The sequence below is a fragment of the Meles meles genome, chromosome 6, assembly GCF_922984935.1.
Source record: "Meles meles chromosome 6, mMelMel3.1 paternal haplotype, whole genome shotgun sequence".
In the NCBI taxonomy this organism is placed as follows: domain Eukaryota; kingdom Metazoa; phylum Chordata; class Mammalia; order Carnivora; family Mustelidae; genus Meles; species Meles meles.
This window is the reverse complement of record NC_060071.1, coordinates 53,997,161-54,018,172: the sequence shown is the minus strand read 5'-3', so window position 1 is coordinate 54,018,172 and position 21,012 is coordinate 53,997,161. Positions and strand designations below refer to the sequence as shown.

At 44.7% G+C, this 21,012-nt stretch overlaps 2 protein-coding genes across 3 annotated transcripts in view; one reads left to right on the top strand and one right to left on the bottom strand.

Annotated features, from left to right (window-relative positions):
- Positions 1–18,625: 18,625 nt before the first annotated feature.
- On the bottom strand, positions 18,626–20,269 carry LOC123944924 (ribonuclease pancreatic-like). Of its 2 annotated transcripts, none has more exons than XM_046010369.1 (2): positions 20,210–20,269; positions 18,626–19,330 (listed from the first exon to the last, which is right to left on the bottom strand). In XM_046010369.1, exon 2 carries the CDS (start codon positions 19,303–19,305, stop codon positions 18,850–18,852), a length of 456 nt encoding a protein of 151 aa, XP_045866325.1. In that variant the 5' UTR covers positions 19,306–19,330; positions 20,210–20,269; the 3' UTR covers positions 18,626–18,849. The 2 variants fall into 2 exon arrangements, with proteins under 2 accessions (XP_045866325.1, XP_045866324.1); XM_046010368.1 differs by having other exon boundaries at positions 20,136–20,263.
- LOC123944925 (ribonuclease pancreatic-like) overlaps positions 20,210–21,012 on the top strand; it is a 64,297-nt gene continuing 63,494 nt past the window's right edge. The window contains exon 1 of the mRNA XM_046010370.1: positions 20,210–20,263. The gene's annotated coding sequence lies outside the window, so the exon portion shown is untranslated. The remainder of the gene's footprint in view (positions 20,264–21,012) is intronic.

Here is a 21,012-nt window from a genome sequence, read left to right as displayed (position 1 = left end):
GAGGAAGTTAATTGCAGAAGGAAATGTTGAGGACACAAGCAAATAATGTCCATGAGAATTCTGTTTGCTAATGGGGTAGAGTGATACAGAGAAAGATAATCCTTCACTTCATATAATTTTGCCTTGAGCAGGTATGGGGAGGAGAAATATGGAACATTAAAGTACCTTGTGTTCCTTAGCCTCCTGTATTGTTGAATGACTCCAGTCTTGAAACAATTGGAGAAAAGGCCAAGATCATAACATTTTCAGTTAGGTGGCTGCATTCCTAGTCCTAGACACCTAGCCCCCATGAGTAGCCAAGGAATCTGGGTTGGTCATCATTTTTCAAGAACAGCTCCTGAGCTTTGCAATTTTCTGTGCACCTAGGGATGGGCAGATACTGGGGAGATGATGGCTTGTAGTAACCAAATTCACAAGAGGTTAGTGTTAAACCAGTAGTTCTGTATCACTAATCAATATAAAGATGAGGAATATTGATTGTTTTTCTCAGCGTATAAAAGCTGCCTCAAAATGTATGGTGTGGGGCACCTGGATGGCTCAGTCTGTTAAGTGTTGACTCTGAGTTTTGACTCAGGTCATGATCTCAGGGTCATGAGATCGAGCCCCACATCCAGTTCTGTCATGAGTGTGGAGCTTGCTTGGGATTTTCTCTCCCTCCCCCCCTCTCACCTACGCCATACTCTCACACACTATCTCTCTAAAAAAAATGGGGGAAAAGAACCCCAGAAAAACAAATGAAACAAAAACCAAAATGTAGTGGCATAGTTTGTGTTACTGTATTCTGGTTGCCTATACTTATATTCCAGTCATCTGTTCTGGTCTCCCACAGTAAGTTCTCACAATACATTTTAAAAACTCTAAAAAGTCCCTTTATTAATGGGATAAAAGATGGTAGTGAACTGGGTATTTACCCCAAAGATACAGATGTAGTGAAAAGAAGGGCCATCTGTACTCCAATGTTTATAGCAGCAATGGACACGGTCGCCAAACTGTAGAAAGAACCAAGATGCCCTTCAACGGATGAATGGATAAGGAAGATGTGGTACATATACACTAGGAGTATTATGCCTCTATCAGAAAAGATGAATACCCAACTTTTGTAGCAACATGGACGGGACTGGAAGAGAGGATGCTGGGTGAAATAAGTCAAGCAGAGAGAGAGTCAATTATCATATGGTTTCACTTATTTGTGGAGCATAACAAATAACATGGAGGACAAGGGGAGATGGAGAGGAGAAGGAAGTTGAGGGAAATTGGAAGGGGAGATGAACCATGAGAGACAATGGACTCTGAAAAAGAACCTGAGGGTTTTGAAGGAGCAGGGGGTGGGAGGTTGGGGGAACAAGGTGGTGGGGGTTAATGAGGGCATGCGTTGCATGGAGCACTGGGTGTGGTGCAAAAACAATGAATTCTGTTACACTGAAAAGAAATTTTTTTAAAAAGTTTAAAAATATATTAATTAATTAATTAATTAATTTTTAAAAGATGGTAATGAATACCATATGGTAGGAAAATGGATTTAAACACAATTAATATAACAGCTTTGTGCTGTTGCTTTGGTTTTCACACAACCACTCCCTCCACCCCATTTGGATAGCTGCATATTCATTTCCTTTTGGGAACTATTCTTCCCCTGCTTCTGTGCAGTATTGGTGGGGTCATCCCAAGGTTTCAAATCCCCTCTAATGAGTCAAGTGTTAGTCAGGAGATTCAAGTTAGGCCAACAGACTCTTTCCTATAGGAGACCAGAATGTAACACCTAAAAAGATGGTTCTTTGGCAACAGATGATTTTGAGCTGATTATATTGAGAAACAGAAGACAAGGAGAAATTCTGAAAGTAGCCTATAAATCACCCACTTACAAATAAGAGACATTTATCATCATAGAGAAAATATCTATTCCCTAAGGTGTTTCCCTGTGCCTGATAACAAGATAAACATGCCTCTAAGCCACAAGAAACTCTTACCAATCAAGAAGGCACAGACTTGGGGTGCCTGGGTGGCTCAGTGGGTTAAAGCCTCTGCCTTCAGCTCAGGTCATGATTCCAGGGTCCTGGGAACAAGCCTGACATCAGGCTTTCTGCTCAGCAGGGAGCCTGCTTCCCTCTCTCTCTCTCTGCCTGCTTCTCTGCCTACTTGTGATCGCCGTCTGTCAAATAAATAAATAAAATCTTTAAAAAAAAAAAAAAAAGGAAGGCACAGACTTAACTCTGCTTAACAAACCTTACCTTTGTTTACTATACTTTCCCTCATTACCTTCCTGGAGCCTGCCTTCCCCACACTCTTCTTCCTTTCTTTTAGCTGAAGAGGGTCTGTTAGCCTGAGGTCTCCTCACCTCTTTGAATGACTCTTCCTGATGTGAAGAACAAAGGCAGAGGAAATGTAGAAAGATAATTAAATTTCCTTACAACATGCAGCCCATGGACAAGTACTTGGGACACGCAGACAGCTCTTCTTGGAAGAACTCAGCTTCCTCAATGTTAATACTTTGCTAGAGGAAAAAATGTAATCTTAGCCTGACATTAGCCCAACCCCCAGAATCTTGTAAGTGCTCTTTAACATATAAAAATCCCTTTGGAAACTCCTTTATTTCTACGTTAAACTATATGTGAGCAATCATCCTTCAAGCCTATGGCCCACTGACAGACATCTGAAGGGTCTTAAGACTCAAGTTGTACTACACCCTAGTGAATGACCTCATCTTAACAGCAGCTAGGCCTGCAAGGCCCTAAAACCCTTACTTCCAAATTCTTGGGAGACTTGGCTACCCCTAACCCCACCCCATCTTAAAAGTAGAGAGTCAGACACTCCTCACCACCCCATTATAGCTCTTTCTGACCACGAGTCCTGTCGTAGTACATTCATTGATAAAAACCACCATTTTTGTACCAAAGATGCTTCAAGAGTTCTTTCTTGATCATTCACTCCTGGACACCAACATCACCATATTTCACACCAGTCCTTGCATTTCTGTCATGTATATATGAGATCCATGCCAATAAACTTGTTTGTTTTTCTTTTGTTAATCTGCCTTATGTTATAAAGGCCATAGCTGAGAAGAAAGGAGAGAAGGAAAAGATTGCTTTTCCTCTATACTCTCCTCCAAGACTGAATCTCTAGTGATGATGCAAGTGATGTAGGAAAAAGAAAACTTAAATTTCCATACTTCCTACAACCCATTGACCAGTCCTTGGAACAGGCAGAGTGACATTCATGTGGGAAGTGACCTGCTTACATGTTGACAGTTTACTAAGGACAAAAAGCAATCTTAGCTTGTCATTATCCCAACCACCCAGGATCTTGTACACCTACCTTCACACTAAAAATTCCCTTGGAAACTACCCTTGTCTCACTCTGGAAGATATATCTTGGCAATCATTCCCCAAACATATGGCTCACCTAAATACATCTGAAGGTTCTCGTGACTAGGGTTCCATTACACAGTAACAAATGACCTTTTCTTAACAACAGTTAGCCTCCTTGATGTCCTGGACATCTTCCTTCCAAAATTCCTTAGAGACTTATGCTATCTTTCTCTTCCTCCCATCTTGAAGCTATGTCAATGGGCAATTAATTCCTCATGACCCACTTTCTATGCAGCTTTCTGCCCTCAGTGCCTCAGGTCCACATGCTTTCAAAAAACCACCTTTTTGCACCAAAGATGTCTCAAGAATTCTTTCTTGGCTATTGGCTTCAAACCCTAACATCTTGCCTATATCGTCTATACTGGGAAGGTGATGATGCACCCCAACTCCAGGAAGAAAGAAACTCCTTCACTAAGACCCTCCCACCTTACCCTAGGTATCTTTTTATCTGACTCCTCATCTGTCTCCTTTATCATATCCTTTAAGAAGCTGATAAACCATCAGAGTTTCCTTGAGTTCCATGTGCCACTCTAGGAAAGTAATGAAACAAACAAGGGAGTTGGGGGAAGCTCAGATTTACAGCCAGGCAGTCAGAAACACAGGTGACAAGCTGGACTGGGAGAACCTTAGGTATTTGTGGTGTGTTTTCTCTTAAAATACTGAAATCATGGAGCTCAAAATGGTAAAGTTTCAGGGAGGAAAACACTCAACCCATACCAGGAATTCATAATTTCCTCACACTTCTTTGAGGAAATAATCACTTCTCCTTTGTTCCTTTAAGGAGGCTTGGTCTTCCTGCATCTGCAGGGACACTGGCTTTAAACAGTGAGTTGGAGGGTGTGGGTCTCATCCACACTGTGCACAAGAAAGGCATCTTCCAAGCCCTGGGTTTCCCTTTCCTCTTTCCTAGGGCTCAGAACCCTTCCCTGTTGCACGCAGGCCACGCTGGCATACCTGGCAGAGGAACAGCAGACAAAAGCCTCTGAGCCTGGGACCAACCACAGCCTCTGTCCTCAGCAGAAGCCCCAGCTGGAGACCTGGTAAGAGGAGAATCCTGGGGGTTGTGGAGAGTAGAGCCATGACGATGACCAGAGGGTCCAGCTCACATAGATGGAGGAGAAATATTCCAGGTGGGAGGAGGGAAGAGACAAGTTTCTCTTTGCATAAGCCCAGAGGAAAGAGAAGAATAGGATCTGCCAGTCAGAGGAAATGCCATCTTAACTCACATTCCTCCTCCCTGGGCTTTAGCTCCTTCCAGAATTGTAAGACTCATGTCAGATAGAAGATGGTTTAAACAACCGGAAAAGGTCCAATGAAATCTTAAAAGTCACAAACAGATCTAAATGGTTGTGAATGATAATTTTCCTCTTATGACTTCTATTACTATTGTTCTCTCATTTTCTTCTCTCTTCCTACACAGAAGAGATGATGCTAGATCTTCTGGTACCCTTTCCTCTCCTCCTGTTGCTGTTGGTATCATGGGGGCTAATGCATCTATTATGTCACTAGGCTCAACCCTCCACCAGCATTCAAACATTTATGATTCAGAATCTAAGAGCAAGTCCTGTCCAATGCAACAGTGCAATGCATCTTGTCAATATTAACTGAAACTATACACATCAAAACCCTTTTCTGCACGACTTTTTACAGAATGTGACTATTACCTGTAGTTGGCCCAACAGGACCTGCAGGCCTTGTGGGAATAACTGCCACCACAGTGCAAATCCTATTAACATGACTTCCTGCTATCACACTGGAGGGAGATATCCTGACTGCCGCTACAGTACTACTTCCCAGTACAGGTTCTACGTTGTTGCCTGGGACCCTTGTCAGCCAGGCTACTCTCCCAGTTGTCTGATTCCTGTAGGGTTAGACTAAGACTAAAGTTTCCTTCCATAATGGTCCTTCTTACTCGGTGCAGGTTTTCCCATGATCTCTTCTGACTTTTGTTTTCCTTTGTTGATTTCCATGGTTGCCATAGAGGAAAGAAGGAGGGGAGTGAGGAAATTAGGGGGCCATGAAGCCAGGCCAGAGTTTGGGACACAAACAAAGAGCATTCCTTGCTGCTTTGGAGCTCTGTGTGTTTTGAAGGAAGGCAATAGCCAAGAGGGCCAGGAAAGACCCAGGCCTCTTCATCTTTATAATCTTGGAACTTCTGCCAAGCTTTGTTGTATTTTGTTCACAGCAATAGAATCACTTTCTGTTGTATTGTAATGACCTTGAGTGTGTGTGTTTGGGATGTCTTTCACATCATTGCCAGCCTGGAGCCATCTAGATGGCATTTGCCAATGTATTCAGGAGAACCGTCTGGGCCCTAGGCGAACTTTGAGGTTATTCAGCAACCTAAGGTTTCAGCTACTTCCCCCCCGCCCCCCCCCCCCACTGCATCCCTGGGACTTTGGAGCAAGAATGTGCTCCATCGCTTCAAACTATGCTCAAGGCTTTTACTTATTTCCCTTGAAACCATGGTCCATGCTTGTTTGGAGGTGACAAGTACACCTCATAGTACGTGCACAGTATTTCACACACAGGTTCTCACCCTGACAACCGATACACTGTACATCTTTACTATTAGTTTCTGTATGTCATCAGATAGTGCATTAAATGTAAGTAGTACTACTGATAATAACTCACTGTAGCCATAGAGTCAATTCTCCCATGATCTATTGCGAAGCAAGAAGAGAAAGCATAGATCAAGGGAAAAGAAAAAGCGCTGGGAATTGAAAACATCCTGCCCTCCTGAACACTGAAATATCACAGAAATCATGTTGTTTCAAAAACGTAGTTGATTTAACCACTAAAGGACAGCAATTAAGAGTCTGGCTGGTGGTGGGGCACTTGGGTGTCTCAGTGGGTTAAGCTGTTAAGCCCCTGCCATGGCCTCAGGCCATGATCTCTTGGTCACCTTGAGCCTTTTCTGCCTTCCTGCTCAGAGGAGAACCTGTTTTTCCCTCTTCTACCTCTCCCACCCTCTTGGGTACTTGCTTTCTCCTCTGTGCCTCTCAAATAAATAAAGTCACTAAAAAAAGAATTTGGCTGGGACTGAGAATTTAGGTCCTAGGTTCAGGGGAGGAAAAATAATTGTTCCTTACCATTTTAGGTTCTTGGCTGAAAACACCTACCCCTTAATAAAAAGTCAACTTAATAGGACAAAAACTATTTTAATATGTACATAATACTGGAGCCCCACAGAAACATTATTCTTAAAAGCAAGTAGCCAACTGAGTCTTATGGACCATCCTGATCCTATGGAAAGGATCGGGGTCTAGGGCTTCAAAAGGGGGGAAGGCAATTCAGAGAAAGGTGAGAGGAGAAAATATTTGGGAAAGAGTATTTGCCCTGCCAGGGAGATGACTCTCTCAGATGAAGGTGACCCATCTCATGGTTCAGTTCCCTGAACAGGCCTCTTTCTAATGTAAGTTTCCCCTACAAAAGAGTTACCTTTCCTCTGCTTTTAGAACTTCTCCTCTGTACTTTCTCACAATAAACAGCTTAACATAATTCTTATGCCAAAAAGGAATATTTGGGGTGGCCTATTCTGCTACCCCTCATACCTTTCCATTTCCTTGCCAACTACTAGCCTCACTGGGTTAACAGTCCAGGGTAAGTCAAAGTGCTTTGTAGACTGATCTGTCTTTGAGCAGCAGCCAAACAAAATGCCTATCAGAAAGGCCACATGCTGAAGTAGTTATGAGTGTGTCAGTTATCTGTGGTGCACAATGGTTCTTTCCAAACCACGCGATTCCTTTAACCGCTGTGCTAGCTGGCCTCCCCTTCCTTTATGCCACATCTTTATGTCAGGTCTTAGAAAAAAGACAGAAATATGAAGTTTCAGTTTTCAGGAGCCTGGATTCCAAGGGTGCTAAATACTCAAGGCCCCTCTCAGTGGGAAGACACAAGAAGGTCAGGACAACCTGGCACTTGAGAAAGTAGATACCCAGTAGGGGACCTTCTCCCGTGGGACTTGAGTCCTCCAATTTAGAGCAGCTTTCATTTGTATTGATCTTACACAGCACAACATTTACATCAGAGTGTCAAAGTATTCAAGCCAAGTGCGGGGGGAGTGGACAAAAGGATCCGTGTTCACATTTGGTAGGAACCAATGTAGGAACACAGCATCATCCTCAGGCGAAAGGGGTCTTCAGATGGCACAGATAAACCTGATCAGTAATCACAGTGGATTTATGTACTTTATTAGATTACCTGGACAATTCAGCAGATTCTTGGAGAAAGTAACCTAGTAAAAGGCTGAATTTCATTAAACCACTCAGTTACTCCCTCTTACTCACCTAGTACTCGACTATAGTTATTTATATGTTAGGGCACTCATAGTTTGAAGAAATTGTGGAAGGGAGTACAAATGAGGATAATGTGGGGGAAATCTTTTATGCTCAGAGGTGGTGTTAGATCTACATAAATCGACCAAATCAAGGTGAAATCTCTGACAGGTTTGTGTTCCTTTCTGCATGCAATCATGTATTGTGGGATAGTCAAGAAAACTGACTAAATCAGATATTCATTTAGGGATATCCCTGAATCAGTTTCAATGACCTGACAGTCAATCTAGAAAGATACAACTGTGGCAAATCATAGAAATAAATGTAGCAAATGTTCCAGCACCTCTCAAGTCTGGTTTCCTATAAAATTCACCTCAGAGTTTTAAAAAACAGTATCAACGACTGGATCCCTGTGATAGAGCAGAAAATATATGTTCATTTCTGCCTCTGATTCCTGGCACAGAGCTCCTGAGATCCTTGTAAATTCCAAAGTGATAAGAGCACTGGGAACATCTTTTGTTCTAAGAAAAAGACTCTTGGCAGCCACCTGATTAGCTGATCACCAAAACACGGATCCATGATTAAACGTTCAGCCATTTCAGCCTCACCCCCATCCTTGAGGGAGGGAGGAGGGGCTGAATATGGAGGCAATAATTGGTCCTGCCTATGTGAGATAGCCTCTCTACAATTCCCAAAAGTACAGGGTTGAGGAGACTTCAGGTTGGCAAACACAGTTATGATGGGGGAAACAAAGACCAAAGAAAAACTCTATTCCCACACTACCTACGGCCCACTAACAAGTCCTTGACAAAGGAAGAGTGACCTTCTTCTTGGAACTCAGCTGCCTCGATGTTACTACTTTGCCAAGGGCAGATGACTATCTTCGCCTGAAACCCAGGGTCCTGTAAGTCTACTATAACACACAAAAAGTCATTTGAAAACCCCCTTCATCTCCCTCCCTGCCAGGATACACGTTGGCAATCATCCCCCAAGGTTATGACCCTCTGAAGGGTCTCGAGACTAAGGTTTTCCTAGAGAGTAATAAATTACTTTTCCCCAACAGTAGCTGGCTTTCTCAAGGTCCTGGAAACCTTTCTTCAAATTTCTTACAGTCTAACTCTATCCTTTACCCCCTCCTACCCTGAAAGTATATAATGGGCCTCTCCTGATGACGTGAGTGCAGCTCTATCTGCCCTCAGGTCCTGTCCTACTGCTTCAGTGAAACCACCTTTATGCACCAAAGATGTCTCAAGAATTCTTTCTTGGTTGTTGGTTTCAAACCTTGACATATTTCCTACATTGTCTACACTGGGACGGTGATATACCCCATCTCCACAGGGACCGAAGCTCCTTCATTAGGAACCCTCCCAGATCGTACTCTAGCTATCTCCTTATCTTGGTGTTCATCACTCTCCTTATCATATCCTTTCATAAACTGGTAAAGCATAAATGTTTCCTTGAGTTCTGTGAATGGCCCCACCAAATCAATCCAACAAACAAGACGGTGGTGGGAAGCTCAGATTTACATCCAGACAGTCAGAAGCACAGGTGACAAGCTGGATTTGGGACTGGCATCTGGACTGGGGGAGCCTTGTGGGACTGAGCCCTTAACCTAGGGAGCTGACACTGTCTTCAGGGAGTTAGTGTCAGAGTTTTATTGTACAATATCCAGGCAGTGTCCCAGAGTGGCCTGCTGTTGGGAAGCCCCATCAGTCCCAGCACATGTGGCCTTAGAAGTGTTGTGAGTGTGGTAGCAGTGTGACAGGAAAGGAGAGACATAGAAGTTGTCCCACCTCAATCTCATTAAATAAATTTTATGAAGACTTAATAACCAACTAAAGAAATTTGTGAGGATGGGCCTGGGCTTTATGGAATTTGTTTTTAAGGGTCCCCGCATGACTGTAATGGGCAGTCTGATTTAGGAACCACTGATCATCTAGAGGTAGGACCACTGGGATAGGGGGAGGAGAAGAGGAGGAGGGGAGGGGAAGAGAGAGACCACATGTAGCCTACAAAGGTGAAATAGTTACCACAAGAGCCAAACTATGTAAAGAGCTCAGGTGAATGTATAAAGAAGATGTGCTATATATATATATATATGTATATATATATATATATATATATATAATTCAGCCATCAAAAAAATAAATCTCACCATTTGCAATAATGTGGATGGAACTAGAGTATATTATGCTAAGCAAAATAAGTCAATAAGAGAAAGACAAATACCACATGATTTCACTCATATCTAGAATTTAAGAAACAAAACAGAGGGGCGCCTGGGTGGCTCAGTGGATTAAGCCGCTGCCTTCGGCTCAGGTCATGATCTCAGGGTCCTGGGATCGAGCCCCGCGTTGGGCTCTCTGCTCCGTGGGGAGCCTGCTTCCTCCTCTCTCTCTGCCTGCCTCTCTGCCTACTTGTGATCTCTCTCTGTCAAATAAATAAATAAAAAATCTTTAAAAAAAAAAAAAAAGAAACAAAACAGAGGAACATAGGGGAAAAAGGGTAAAAGAAAACGAGATGAACTCAGAGAGAGACTTCACCATGGGAAGCAAACTGAGGGTTGCTGGAGGAGTGAGGAGTGGGGTGATGGGGTAACTAGGTGATGGGCATTAAGGAGGGCAGGTGATGTGATGAGCATTCAGTGTTAACCCCATCTCTGAAACTAATAATACACTCTATGTTAATTAATTGAATTTAAATAAAATAAGTTTAAATTAAAAGAAATAAAATAAAATTTTGAATTTTGAGATTTAATTTGTCTACTCATTCTCCTTACACTTCTTGTAAAGAATACTAAGTTCACAATGGTGTTTATAGCTTTATTGACAAAGAGCTGACACACAATACACAATGTACATGTAAAGAATACAATCTGGTAAGTTTTGACCTATGTCTATACTCATGAAACAACCACCATCATCAAGATCGTAAAGGTATCCATCCTTCCCCCAAATTTTCTTCATAGTACTTTAGATTCCCTCCCTCCCAATTTACTGCCCCCAACCCACCCCAACTTCATAATAAGTTTTGAAACCTAGTGGCATTAGCCTTTCCACTTTGCTCTTTTTAAAGTTGTTGTGTGTTGTGTTGTGTTGGCTATTCTCCGGGTGCTGGGCTTGCTCAGTGGGTTGAGTATGCCACTCTTGATCTTGGGGTTGTTAGTTTGACCCCTGCCTTACTTAAAGATTACTTAAAAATAGTTCTTGTGGCACTTCTAGGTTCTTCGCATTTCCATAGGATTATCGAATCAGCTTATCCTCCAGGGATTTTGATTAGAATTGAGTTGAATCTATAGATCAATTTGGGGGGAATCCCCATCTTAGCAATGTTGAGTCTTTAGACCCATGAACATAGGATGGCTCTCTTCTTTAAATTCTTTTGGCACATTTGTTGGTTTTTAGTATTGAGGGGGCTAAAGATTTGCTATTCCAAACTATGGCACCTTGGCAGAATAAAAGTGAGTCTCATCAATCTCTTCCTATTCCTGGGATGAAGAGGGATAGCATGGGACCTTCCCTTCTGCCTTCACTAAGTCCAGTTGGGCTCCAAGGCTCTAGTGTGGGGCGTAGGATGGGATGAACTAGGCCAGGGACTGGGGGATATCACGGTAGCACACTGAGCACTGATCCAAGAAATTAGAGACATAATTCAAGAGGACTGGAAGAATTGGTGTGCTTCACTTTGTTAAGTCTGCTATAACAACTACCACAGAAAGAGTGGCTTAAACAACAGAATTGTGGGATGGCTGGTTGGCTCAGTCAGTTAAGTGTCTGCCTTCGGTTCAGGTCATGAACACTGGGACCAAGTCCTGTATCAGGCTCCTTGCTCAGTGGGGATCCTGCTTCTCCCTGTGCCTGTGCTCTCTCTCTTTCTCTCAAATAAATAAATAAAATTTTTAAAAAATAAATAAACACCTGAAATGTATTTTCTCACAGTTCTGGAGACCAGAAGTCCAAAATCACAGCTTTGACGGGTTTGGTTTCTTATTTCTCGAGCCTTTTTCCATGGCTTGAAGCAGGCTGCCCTCCTGCTGTGTCCTTACAGGTGTGTCCCCCGACACACCTCCATGTGTTCCCATTTCCTCTTCTTATAAATACACCAGTCACATCGGAGCAGAGTCCACCCCGAGAGCATCATTTTAACTTAATCACATCTTTAAAAGCCGTAAAGTGAAACTCCATTCCTAAAAGCCCAAGAGAGGAACTTAGAATTCTGGAAAAGTGAAACTATATTTCCTGTGAGAAAAAAATGATTTTCCTCCTCCTCCTGAGTGATTTAATCAGTGAACTTTCCAGAACAGGAAGTTAATAGAACCAAGTGAACTATGAACTCAACTATGTCACCCTTTCTGATCTTGTTTTCTCATCCTTTTCTTCTTCCAAGTCTCTCCAGACTTACTTCCTTCATGCCATATACATAACTCCCTCTACCTTACTTTTTTAAAGATTTGTTTATCTATTTTATAGAGAGAGAGAGAGCATGTGCAAGCAGGGGGAGGGGCAGAAGGGCGGGGAGAGAGAGATTCCCAAGCAGGCTTTGTGATGAGCACCGAGCCCAGCACAGGGCAGGCTCCCGGGACCTTGAGATCATGACCTGCGCTAAAATCAAGGGTAGGCCACTTAACCGACTGAGCCACCCAGGCACCCCCTTCTACCTTCCTTCTTCTAACTTCCTCTGCTTTCATTGCCTACCCTGTCCCAGCCTTTAGGCTCCCCCTTACTCACTCTCTGGATGAGAACAGATCCAGCTGGTGGGTCCAGGACTAAAACATACAACACAGGTCTCTCCAGTGGTACCGAAGAGTGGGCAGGGCATCAAAAAGAATGAAATCTTGCTATTTATATCAGCATGGATGAAATGAAAATGTATTATATGGAGTGAAATAAGTCAGAGAAAGACAAATACCATATGATTTCACTCATATGTGGAAGTTAAGGAACAAAAGATATGAACGTAGGGGAAGGAAAAGAAATAAAATGAGATAAAAACAGAGAGGGAGGCAACCCTAAGTGACTTAACTATAGGGACAAAGTGAGGGTTGATGAGGGAGGTGGGTGGTGAGGTGGGGTAACTCGGTGATGGGCGTTAAGGAGGGCACTTGATGTAATGAGCACTGAATGTTGTATGCAACTGGCAAATCACTAAATTCTACCCCTGAAATTAATAATACACTATATGTTAACTAAATAGAATTGAAATAAATTTTTTAAAACAGTGGGGAGGGGAAGGAATATTTAAGGTTTGAAAGTTTGGGGAAGGAACTTGCATGGGGTTTTTTGGATGTTCAAGCACCAAAACAAATATCTTTCTGCCTATAATTGCTTTACAACTTTGTCAAAAAAACATGTGATCGGGGACTCCTCTGTGGCTCAGTTGCATAAGGTCTGCCTTCGACTCAGGTGATGATCCCCAGGTCCTGGGATCGAGTCTGCCATTGGGCTCCCTGCTCAGCACAGAGCTGCTTCTCCCTCTGCCTGGCACTTCATGGTTGTACTGGCTTGTTTTCTCTTTGAGAAATAAATAAATGAATAAATCTTTTTTAAAAATTTGATCATATTTGTGTGGGCCTGTTTCTAGGCTCCTGATGTTGTTCTATTGATCTGTGTGTCTATCCTTCCAAAAATGCACACAAAAATATGTACACAGATATTTAAAGCAGCTGTATTCATAATCACCCCAAGTGGAAACAACTCCAATGCCCTCCAGTGGGTGAATGGACAGACGAGCTGTGGAACATCTATGCAATAGAATGCTACTGAGCAATAAAAAGGAATAATCTATGAATCCATACAACTTGGATGAATTTCAAAGGAATTACCTTGAGTAAAGACGCCAGTCTTGGAAAAGTTCATGCTGTACAATTGTATTTGCACAATAGTGTGAAAAGACAGAACAATAGTGACAAAGAATAGATCAGTGGTTCCCAGGGTTGGGGGTGGGGGTTGGGGGAAGTGTATGACTATAGGAGATTAGCACAAGGGGAAATGAGAGTGATAGAACTGTTGTGTGTCCTGGTTGTGATAACGGTTGCACAATTCTGTCAGTGAGCCTCTTGCTCAAGTATAGAACCCAACAGTTATTTCTTATTGCACTTACTTGAGGCACTGATGATGACCAGATCATTCCAGCCTCCAGACCAGAAAATCCCAGATAGTAAAGGAATGCCTAGACAACCATCCCATGCATCCCTTTCCCTGCCAAGATCATGGGCTGAACACATCCCCACCTCACCTGTGATTCTTGCCTGCAGATACCATCCCCTGCCCTGAACCTCTTCTAGAAAACTCTGGTTGTCCATCTTGCAGGCGGGGAAATGAGTTTTTAAGGCTTGAGCCTGCCACCTTCCCCAGCTGCTGGCCCTGGAAACAAATTCCTCCCTTTCTCTTTTCCAAACCCTTATCTCTTGACTTATTGGCTTCTCCTGTGACAGGTTTATCTGAGTTTATTCGGCAACAGTGTTGGCAGATCCAGCCAGGAGCTGTGCTATGGACTTGTCCAGTCCCCTCGGAATTCCTGGGATAGAGTAGTTGGCCTCTGCAGGGCCAGGGCTCCTGGTTCATTTCCTGAGTTAGTGGCTGTGATAAATCATCTGGTAACAACTTTCTATGTGTGCTAAAATTCAGAGAATCAGGAGTGGCTGGGGGCTCAGTTGGTTAAGTGCTTGCCTCCAGCTCAGGTCATGATCCCAGGGCCTTGGGATCAAGCCCCATGTTGGGCTCCGTGCTGGGCAAAGAGCCTGCTTCTCCCTCTCCCTCTGCCTGCTACTCTGCCTACTTATGCTCTCTATCTCTCTGTCAAATAAATAAATAAAATCTTTAGGAAAAAATTAAGAATTACAGATCGAAAAGATATATCTTCCTATTCTGATCATTTTCAAAAATTAAAGAAAAGGAACACAAATTTGCAGGCAAACATAAGAGCCCACACTCAAGGAATCCACAGACTTGGTTTTCTTCATTCTATTCTTGGTTTTATGCCTTAGCTTCTCCATCCTTAAGATGAAGTTCTTGGAGCCGGATCACAAATAGCCCTCCTTGCCCTGATTCTTCTTAATTTCACAGGTCTATATACATGATCACATGGGTATCTAGTCGTGTGCACATACAGATTTTGTCTCTATGCTACAATAGCACAAGCTCCCATTATCGGACAGCCGTCTTCTTAAATAATTGTTCAGTGGTGTTTGTGGGAGGGAAGGGGGAGTTTGAAGGATGAGGGGAAGAGACGCTGCCAACATGCTGGCCTGATGCAGGGCCCAGCTCCCAACCTTTAGTTTTTTGTTTTGTTTTTTTAAGCTTTTATTTTTAAGTAATGTCTACACCTGATGTGGGGCTTAAACTTACAACTCCCAAGATCAAGTCTCATGCTGTGTGGACTGAACCAAGCAAGTACCCCTCAACCTCTATCAGGCATGTTTCCAATGACACTCAGAAAATTCCAGGTCCCACTCTCACGTTCTCTTGTTTGCTGCCCTAATCTTGCCTCGGCATTTATCTCTCCCTTCTGGGGCATCAGAGCCAAACGAAAATCTCCATGGGCTTTCAGGGTCTTCTTAGCCTAACAAGCACTGGCGGAAGTGAGCTGCCACCTTGGACTCTCAGAGGCTGTCTGAAGTTGCTTGAGAGGAGAATCTCCCCTAGAAGGGTGCTCCAAGTTGGCTAAGATGACCCAGGCCTCAGAGAGAAGTGTTCTGACCTAAACCAGATCTCAGTGAGGTGACTGCTCTAGAGATGCCTATTCACGTGTAGCCAAAACCCACATGCCCCTGGTCAGCACTGCTGGAAAGAGAACAGATGCTCGTCTAGAAAGTCATCAGTGTAAGGGGTCTTGGAAATGACCAAACCCATCCATCTGGTTTTACAGATTGGTAAATCGAGGTCCACTGAGGACTGTAAATGTGCCTTGGGCCACAGGGAGCTGATAGTGGGGCTGGGGTTCAATCAGGTGCCTTGGTGCCATTATCTACCCAGCTGCAGACTCAGGGAGGGTGGAAAAGAAAGGAAAGTAACCTCAGGTGTAGGCTCTGGCCAGACGTGTCACTAGACGAAACTAGAGAATGGCAGATAACAATCACGACCTTAAAGTACAGTCACCATACTCTTTAGTAGGACATATCCAGTGATACTCTGTGCCTTCAGATGAACAACTGCTTCTTTCTTGTTAATTAAGAAGACAGTAAGAGAATGAAAAGGGAAATAAGCTTGGAGGGAGGAAGCCAAGAAGACCTGTTCCCCTCCACACTTACTGTAAGGCTGTAGCAACCCAAGGTACTCATGCATTTGCTGAAGGATTTGTAGAGGTATTATGCTACTTGTCCCCTAGGAAGTGACTCCTGACAATGTTTTGAGATACTTGCCATTGTGCCCCTGTCTCATTCTTAGATGTTCGTTTTCATTCTCTGCCTTCTGTGAAGGACCCTCCATCATGAACCATGAATCTTGTAGGTGGAGGGCCATCCCACATTGATGATCAAGTCCCAAAAGCAGCAGGGAAGTGTGTTCCATGATGGCAGAGAGTTTCAGCACCCTCTCAGTGTTCACACTCACCTTGTGAGGGCTGACTCAGTTTAAGAAGGCAAGAGTAGGGATTGGGAGTGGCCTTTCCTTTCAGTTAGAGAGAAAGCTCAAAGTGCAAATGCTGATAAGGCAGCACTTGTAAAGGACGGACCAGGGTAAGTCTCAGGTACCCCCTGTTCAGTGAAGGACTCCTTTAGGTGTGGAGGACTGATCTGTTTTGACGTGAGGTAGTACTGGTGTGGGGGAGCCATCAGCTGCAGGACTGAAGGAAGAATTTACCCTGAGAGAGGCAGAAGAGGATCACTAGGGCAGAAGACACTATGATTTTGAGGAAATACTTGAAGCTGCAGGAGTAAGGAGAAACTGGGACATGGAGATGGGCTTACCTGTCCACTGAGAATGAAGAATGTCTGAAGCTTGTTTGTTTTGAAGAATTTTCTAGAAATTAACATTATCCTTAAAAGAATCACTGGCTATGGCCATTTCTGCCTTGAAGCACCTTAATATGTTAGCACCTCAAATTTCCAATTAATCTGCCCAGATTTGTTTCCTGGAAGGGGTTAGTACTCCTTTCTTTGTGGGGTAGCAATAGTCTCCCCACTGAACAGAGACCTCCAATTTGTCACCAGACTATCTGAGGTGTTTCTCTCCTTGATTGTGCCTGACCCTCTCTATGACAGGACTCTGTCTTTCCTCTCCCAGTGTCCTCCTATTCAGAGCACTTTCCCTCCGCACAGGCTCCCCAGGTGTGATGGTCTGGACCACTGTCACCACCTATCACTTCTTCCACAGACAGAAGCCCTGAGCCATCCCAGGCCCAGAACATGAGGGGAGTCAGAAGCCAGAGCTGGTAAATGTGCAGATAGTGAAGCAAAACCCCAATGAGTATTCTTAAAGGCTCCAGGAAAGTGTTCTCTTAGCACTAGCAGTAGGGAAATGAGGAGATTGAGGTTTGGGGATAAGGGTTCAATGAACTTAATACAAATTCTGGCCCAAGGAACCTGTCAAGATACTCCAAGTTCCCTTCTTCATCCTCACTGCTAGTAAGGAGTGGGATCCTCATTACCACAGAAATGCAGGGATGTCTGGCTCTTGTCACCCGCAGCCCTTCTCCCCTCCTCAGAAGCAAAAGGTTCACTTCACTTAAGAGAAACACAGTCTCTTCCAACATTTACGAATTTTGTGCATAAGGACAATGACTGAACTGGTCAGACTGGTGGGAAGTGGGACTTTTCTCTAGGTCTAGGGGCCAGAGGCAGCTGGAAACAGTGGGTCCAATGAGATGATGAAGTGATAACAGAAGCTGATTCTAAGCATGTTCAAGGGCTCTGTAGAAGTGGTGCCAGACACGGAGCACTCACAGACCCAGTGCCCTGGAAGCAGGAGAGAGAGCCACCAGCGAGATCAGGGAGAGAGCTATAGCTCCATCCACAGCAATTAGGGGGGATTGGGATTTGTTTGTTTCTTAATAGTTATGGTTTTAAAAGTAGGCACCATGCCTCTAGTGAAGCCTCATGCAGGGCTGGAACTCATGACCCTGAGATCTCAAGCTAGAGACCTGAGCTGAAATCAAGGGTAGGCCACTTAACTGACTGAGCCACCCAGGTGCCCTCCTCCACCGCACTTTGGAAAAGGGAGACTGCAAGATTTTCTTCCTGAGTCCCCTCTGGTAGCAGAAAGAACGGGACTGGAGGCCAGGAGACCTGGGTTCTAGTCTCAGCTGTGTCACTAAGTAGCAGCAGCCATGAGCAAGTCACTTACCCTTTCTGAGATTCAGGCTGTTCCTCTGTAAAAGTGGGGATTGCATTATCTCAGGGATGGCAAGTGGAACACACACATTTACCTCCATCCTGCCTTCAATGGAGGCTACTCTTCAACCACATCGCTTATTAGAATTTTTTCTACAGTGTTCTAGGCAGGCCCTTCCCATGAAAGTGGATATGCGAGTCAAAATCTACTTATTCTCCTTCAATTTAATAATTCTTTCAGACTCCTCTAGCTCCTAAGTGGAAGGTTACGACTTTCCAACTAGAGATGGCCATTTTTGTGATCTGGTAGAAGCTCACTCAATAAAAGGAAAAGGAAAATTTAGGATCATAATTTCATCCCCATCTCCTCCCAGCCAGGGTCTGAGCAGGGTCTTCTTGAGGTCACCCTGTCCTTCCTTCCATGCGAGAGAGTTCGGTATTTGAGCTCACCCTCCATCAGCTCACCCAGCAAGACAGTCCCAGACTGTAGCTCCCTTTCATCTCAAATAACCCATACTTAAAAGCTTCATATTTGATAGCAAGGCATCTCTGAGCAAAGGAATGATCTCAGGTCACTGAAAACCAAGAGTCAGGAGCAAAGGCATGTAATGATTCTATTCGATGCTTACCAAATCTACCCAGATTTAGAGTTCTCACCCAAGCAGGAAAGCAATCACACAGACAGTACCAGATGGCGACAGCTTCAGAAATCCAGGTGGTTGCAACAGGGTTTTATTGAAAGAAGCAGTGAAGTGGTTCACATGGGGCTCCCTTCACCCCCCAAACCACACATGGGCAAGCCCTGGGCCGGGACACGTGTGTGTTTTGGATATGAGCCCTGAGTGGAGTTCTGTCCCTCAGAACAAGGAAGGAAGAGGGGAGAAGCATGTGCCACAACAGGGAAGTGGGGCATCTCGCTGTTCTGGCCTCAGGTGCAGACCTACACAGAAGCGTCAAAGTGGACTGGCACGTATGGGTTCCCTTCACAGGCCACAATGACGGATTTCTCTAGCTGCTGGGTCTGGTATTCACATTTGGGGTATTTGGAGCCTTTCTTCAGGCGGCAGTCGGTGATGTGCATTTTGGAGCTGCTTTCGTAGCAGTTGGGCTGCCCGTTCTTGCAGGGGATATTTTGCTGGAAGCAGACAGCCTGGACATCTGGCAGAGGCTCGTGGATGAACGTGTTCACTGGCTTGCACCATCCAACCGTCATATTCCGGCGCTTCATCATTTGGTTGCAGTAGCCAGAGGTGACGGTGGAGGTGTCCGGGTCCATGTGCTGCCGCTGGAACTTCTCGTCCCGTGACTCCTTGGCCAGAGAAGGCTGGACACAGCCCAGCACCAGCAGCACCAGGACCAGTGGTGGGAACAGGATGCAGAACCTCTCCTGAGCCATGGTGGTCTCACTCCTCTGGAAGAGCCTAGCCAGGAAAGGGAGAGAAGAGAAAAAGCACTGCCTGAGAAAGAACCCCAGCTCCTACCTGTGGCCTCCCTGCCTCACAGTCTCCCGTTGGGTCAGCCAGAAAGGTATCCCTCCTCCTGTGCAATTTTCCAAGGAATGAGATGCTCACATACACTCTTGTCCAAGAGCATTTAAGTCCCACTCGCTGGAGAGAGGTGGTCCTCGCCTCTGGGTGGTGACTTGACAGTGAACTAAAATCCTACAGTCCTGTGTCTGAATACTAGAAATTTTAAAATTTCAAATCCGTTTGAGGGGGCACCTGGATGGCTCAGTCTGTTAAGTGTCTGCCTTGAGCTCAGGTCATGATCTGGGTGTCCTGGGATCGAGCCCCACCTCCAGCCCAGCTCCCTGCTCAATGTGGAGCCTGCTTCTCCCTCTCCCTCTGCTGCCCGCTCTGCCTGTGCTTTCTGTGGTTCACTGTCAAATAAATAAATAAATACATAAAATCTTAAAACAATAAAATATATTTAAAAAAATACATTTATACCCAGTGCTCAAGGGGCTTAATAGAAAATCCTTTTGAATAAACCATTAGCTGAACTGCATCCCTGAAACACCACATGACCTCCAGGATCATGATAGACAGAGAGAGGCCTGTTGTCCTCCAACACAAGGACAATGGCCCAGTGCCTAACACCAGCATCATAGTGGGATGCCATTGTATTCCCAAGAGCAATGCTTCCCTCCCCCAGTGCCTTTGGTTCCCTGCAGCCCACATGCTCCATCCCCATATTGGTCCAACTCAAGCTTTTTCAGGTGCTAACCTCAGCCACACCGGTCCCTCCAATCCAACACAGAAGTAGAAGGAGTCCCTGAGACCACCTCTTCAGCCACTGACCTGGATCTCTAGCTTGGTCTCTAGCACAGAGTAGAAGGCCAGTCTCTGTGATCCCCGGATCCCTGGGGAGGGAATCTTATACAGATTACAAAGGGGCTTGGCTTCCAAGGAAAGATTGGTGGGAGGAGCATCTTGGTTTCACTTTAGTGGGAACCAAGGACCTTGTGAGGAAGGACATTGTAGGGAACCATCCACACCACGTTTTTTTCAGGACTGCTGGGAAGGGTGAATCTTGGCTACAACAGTATTAATGTCTGAATCCCAGCAAAGTCCTTGTTATCTCAGGAGGCCATTCTCAACAAATAGACTTGGAGGTTTGTAAAGGACACATAAACATGTGATCCTCACAACAGCAGGGAAAGGAGGTCCTCTGTCTCCCCAGGGGTCCTGGCATGGCTGGAATTCCAACATCATCTCTTGGGTGGGTGGGAGGGTGTGGGCATCCACTTGCAATTAATGGAATGCTGCAAGGACCTGAGGTCTGGGGGTTGGGGGTGGTGGAGGTATGGGCAGTGCCCCCGCAGGGAGGTGGAGGAGACCTGCAACCTCCGGACTGCTGGCCATTTCAGCTGTCTTGCATGTGGAAGGTGGATGTGTGACAGTTCTTGGCCACAGCAACAGCTCCTGGAAGGTCAGAGTGGAGGAGAGGAACTAAAGTCAAACCAAATCCCCAAGGGATGCCAGCCTGGCTCAGTCACGAGGGCATGGGACTCTTGATCTCGTGGTTGGTTACAGGTTTGAGCCCCATGCTAGGATTGCAAACTACCTATAAAACAAAAAAAAAAAACAAACAAAAAAAAAAC

Coding starts and splice junctions, on each gene's coding strand:
- LOC123944924 (XM_046010369.1), bottom strand. CDS start 19,305: ATGGCTCAGGAGAGGTTCTGCATCCTGTTCCCACCACTGGTCCTGGTG.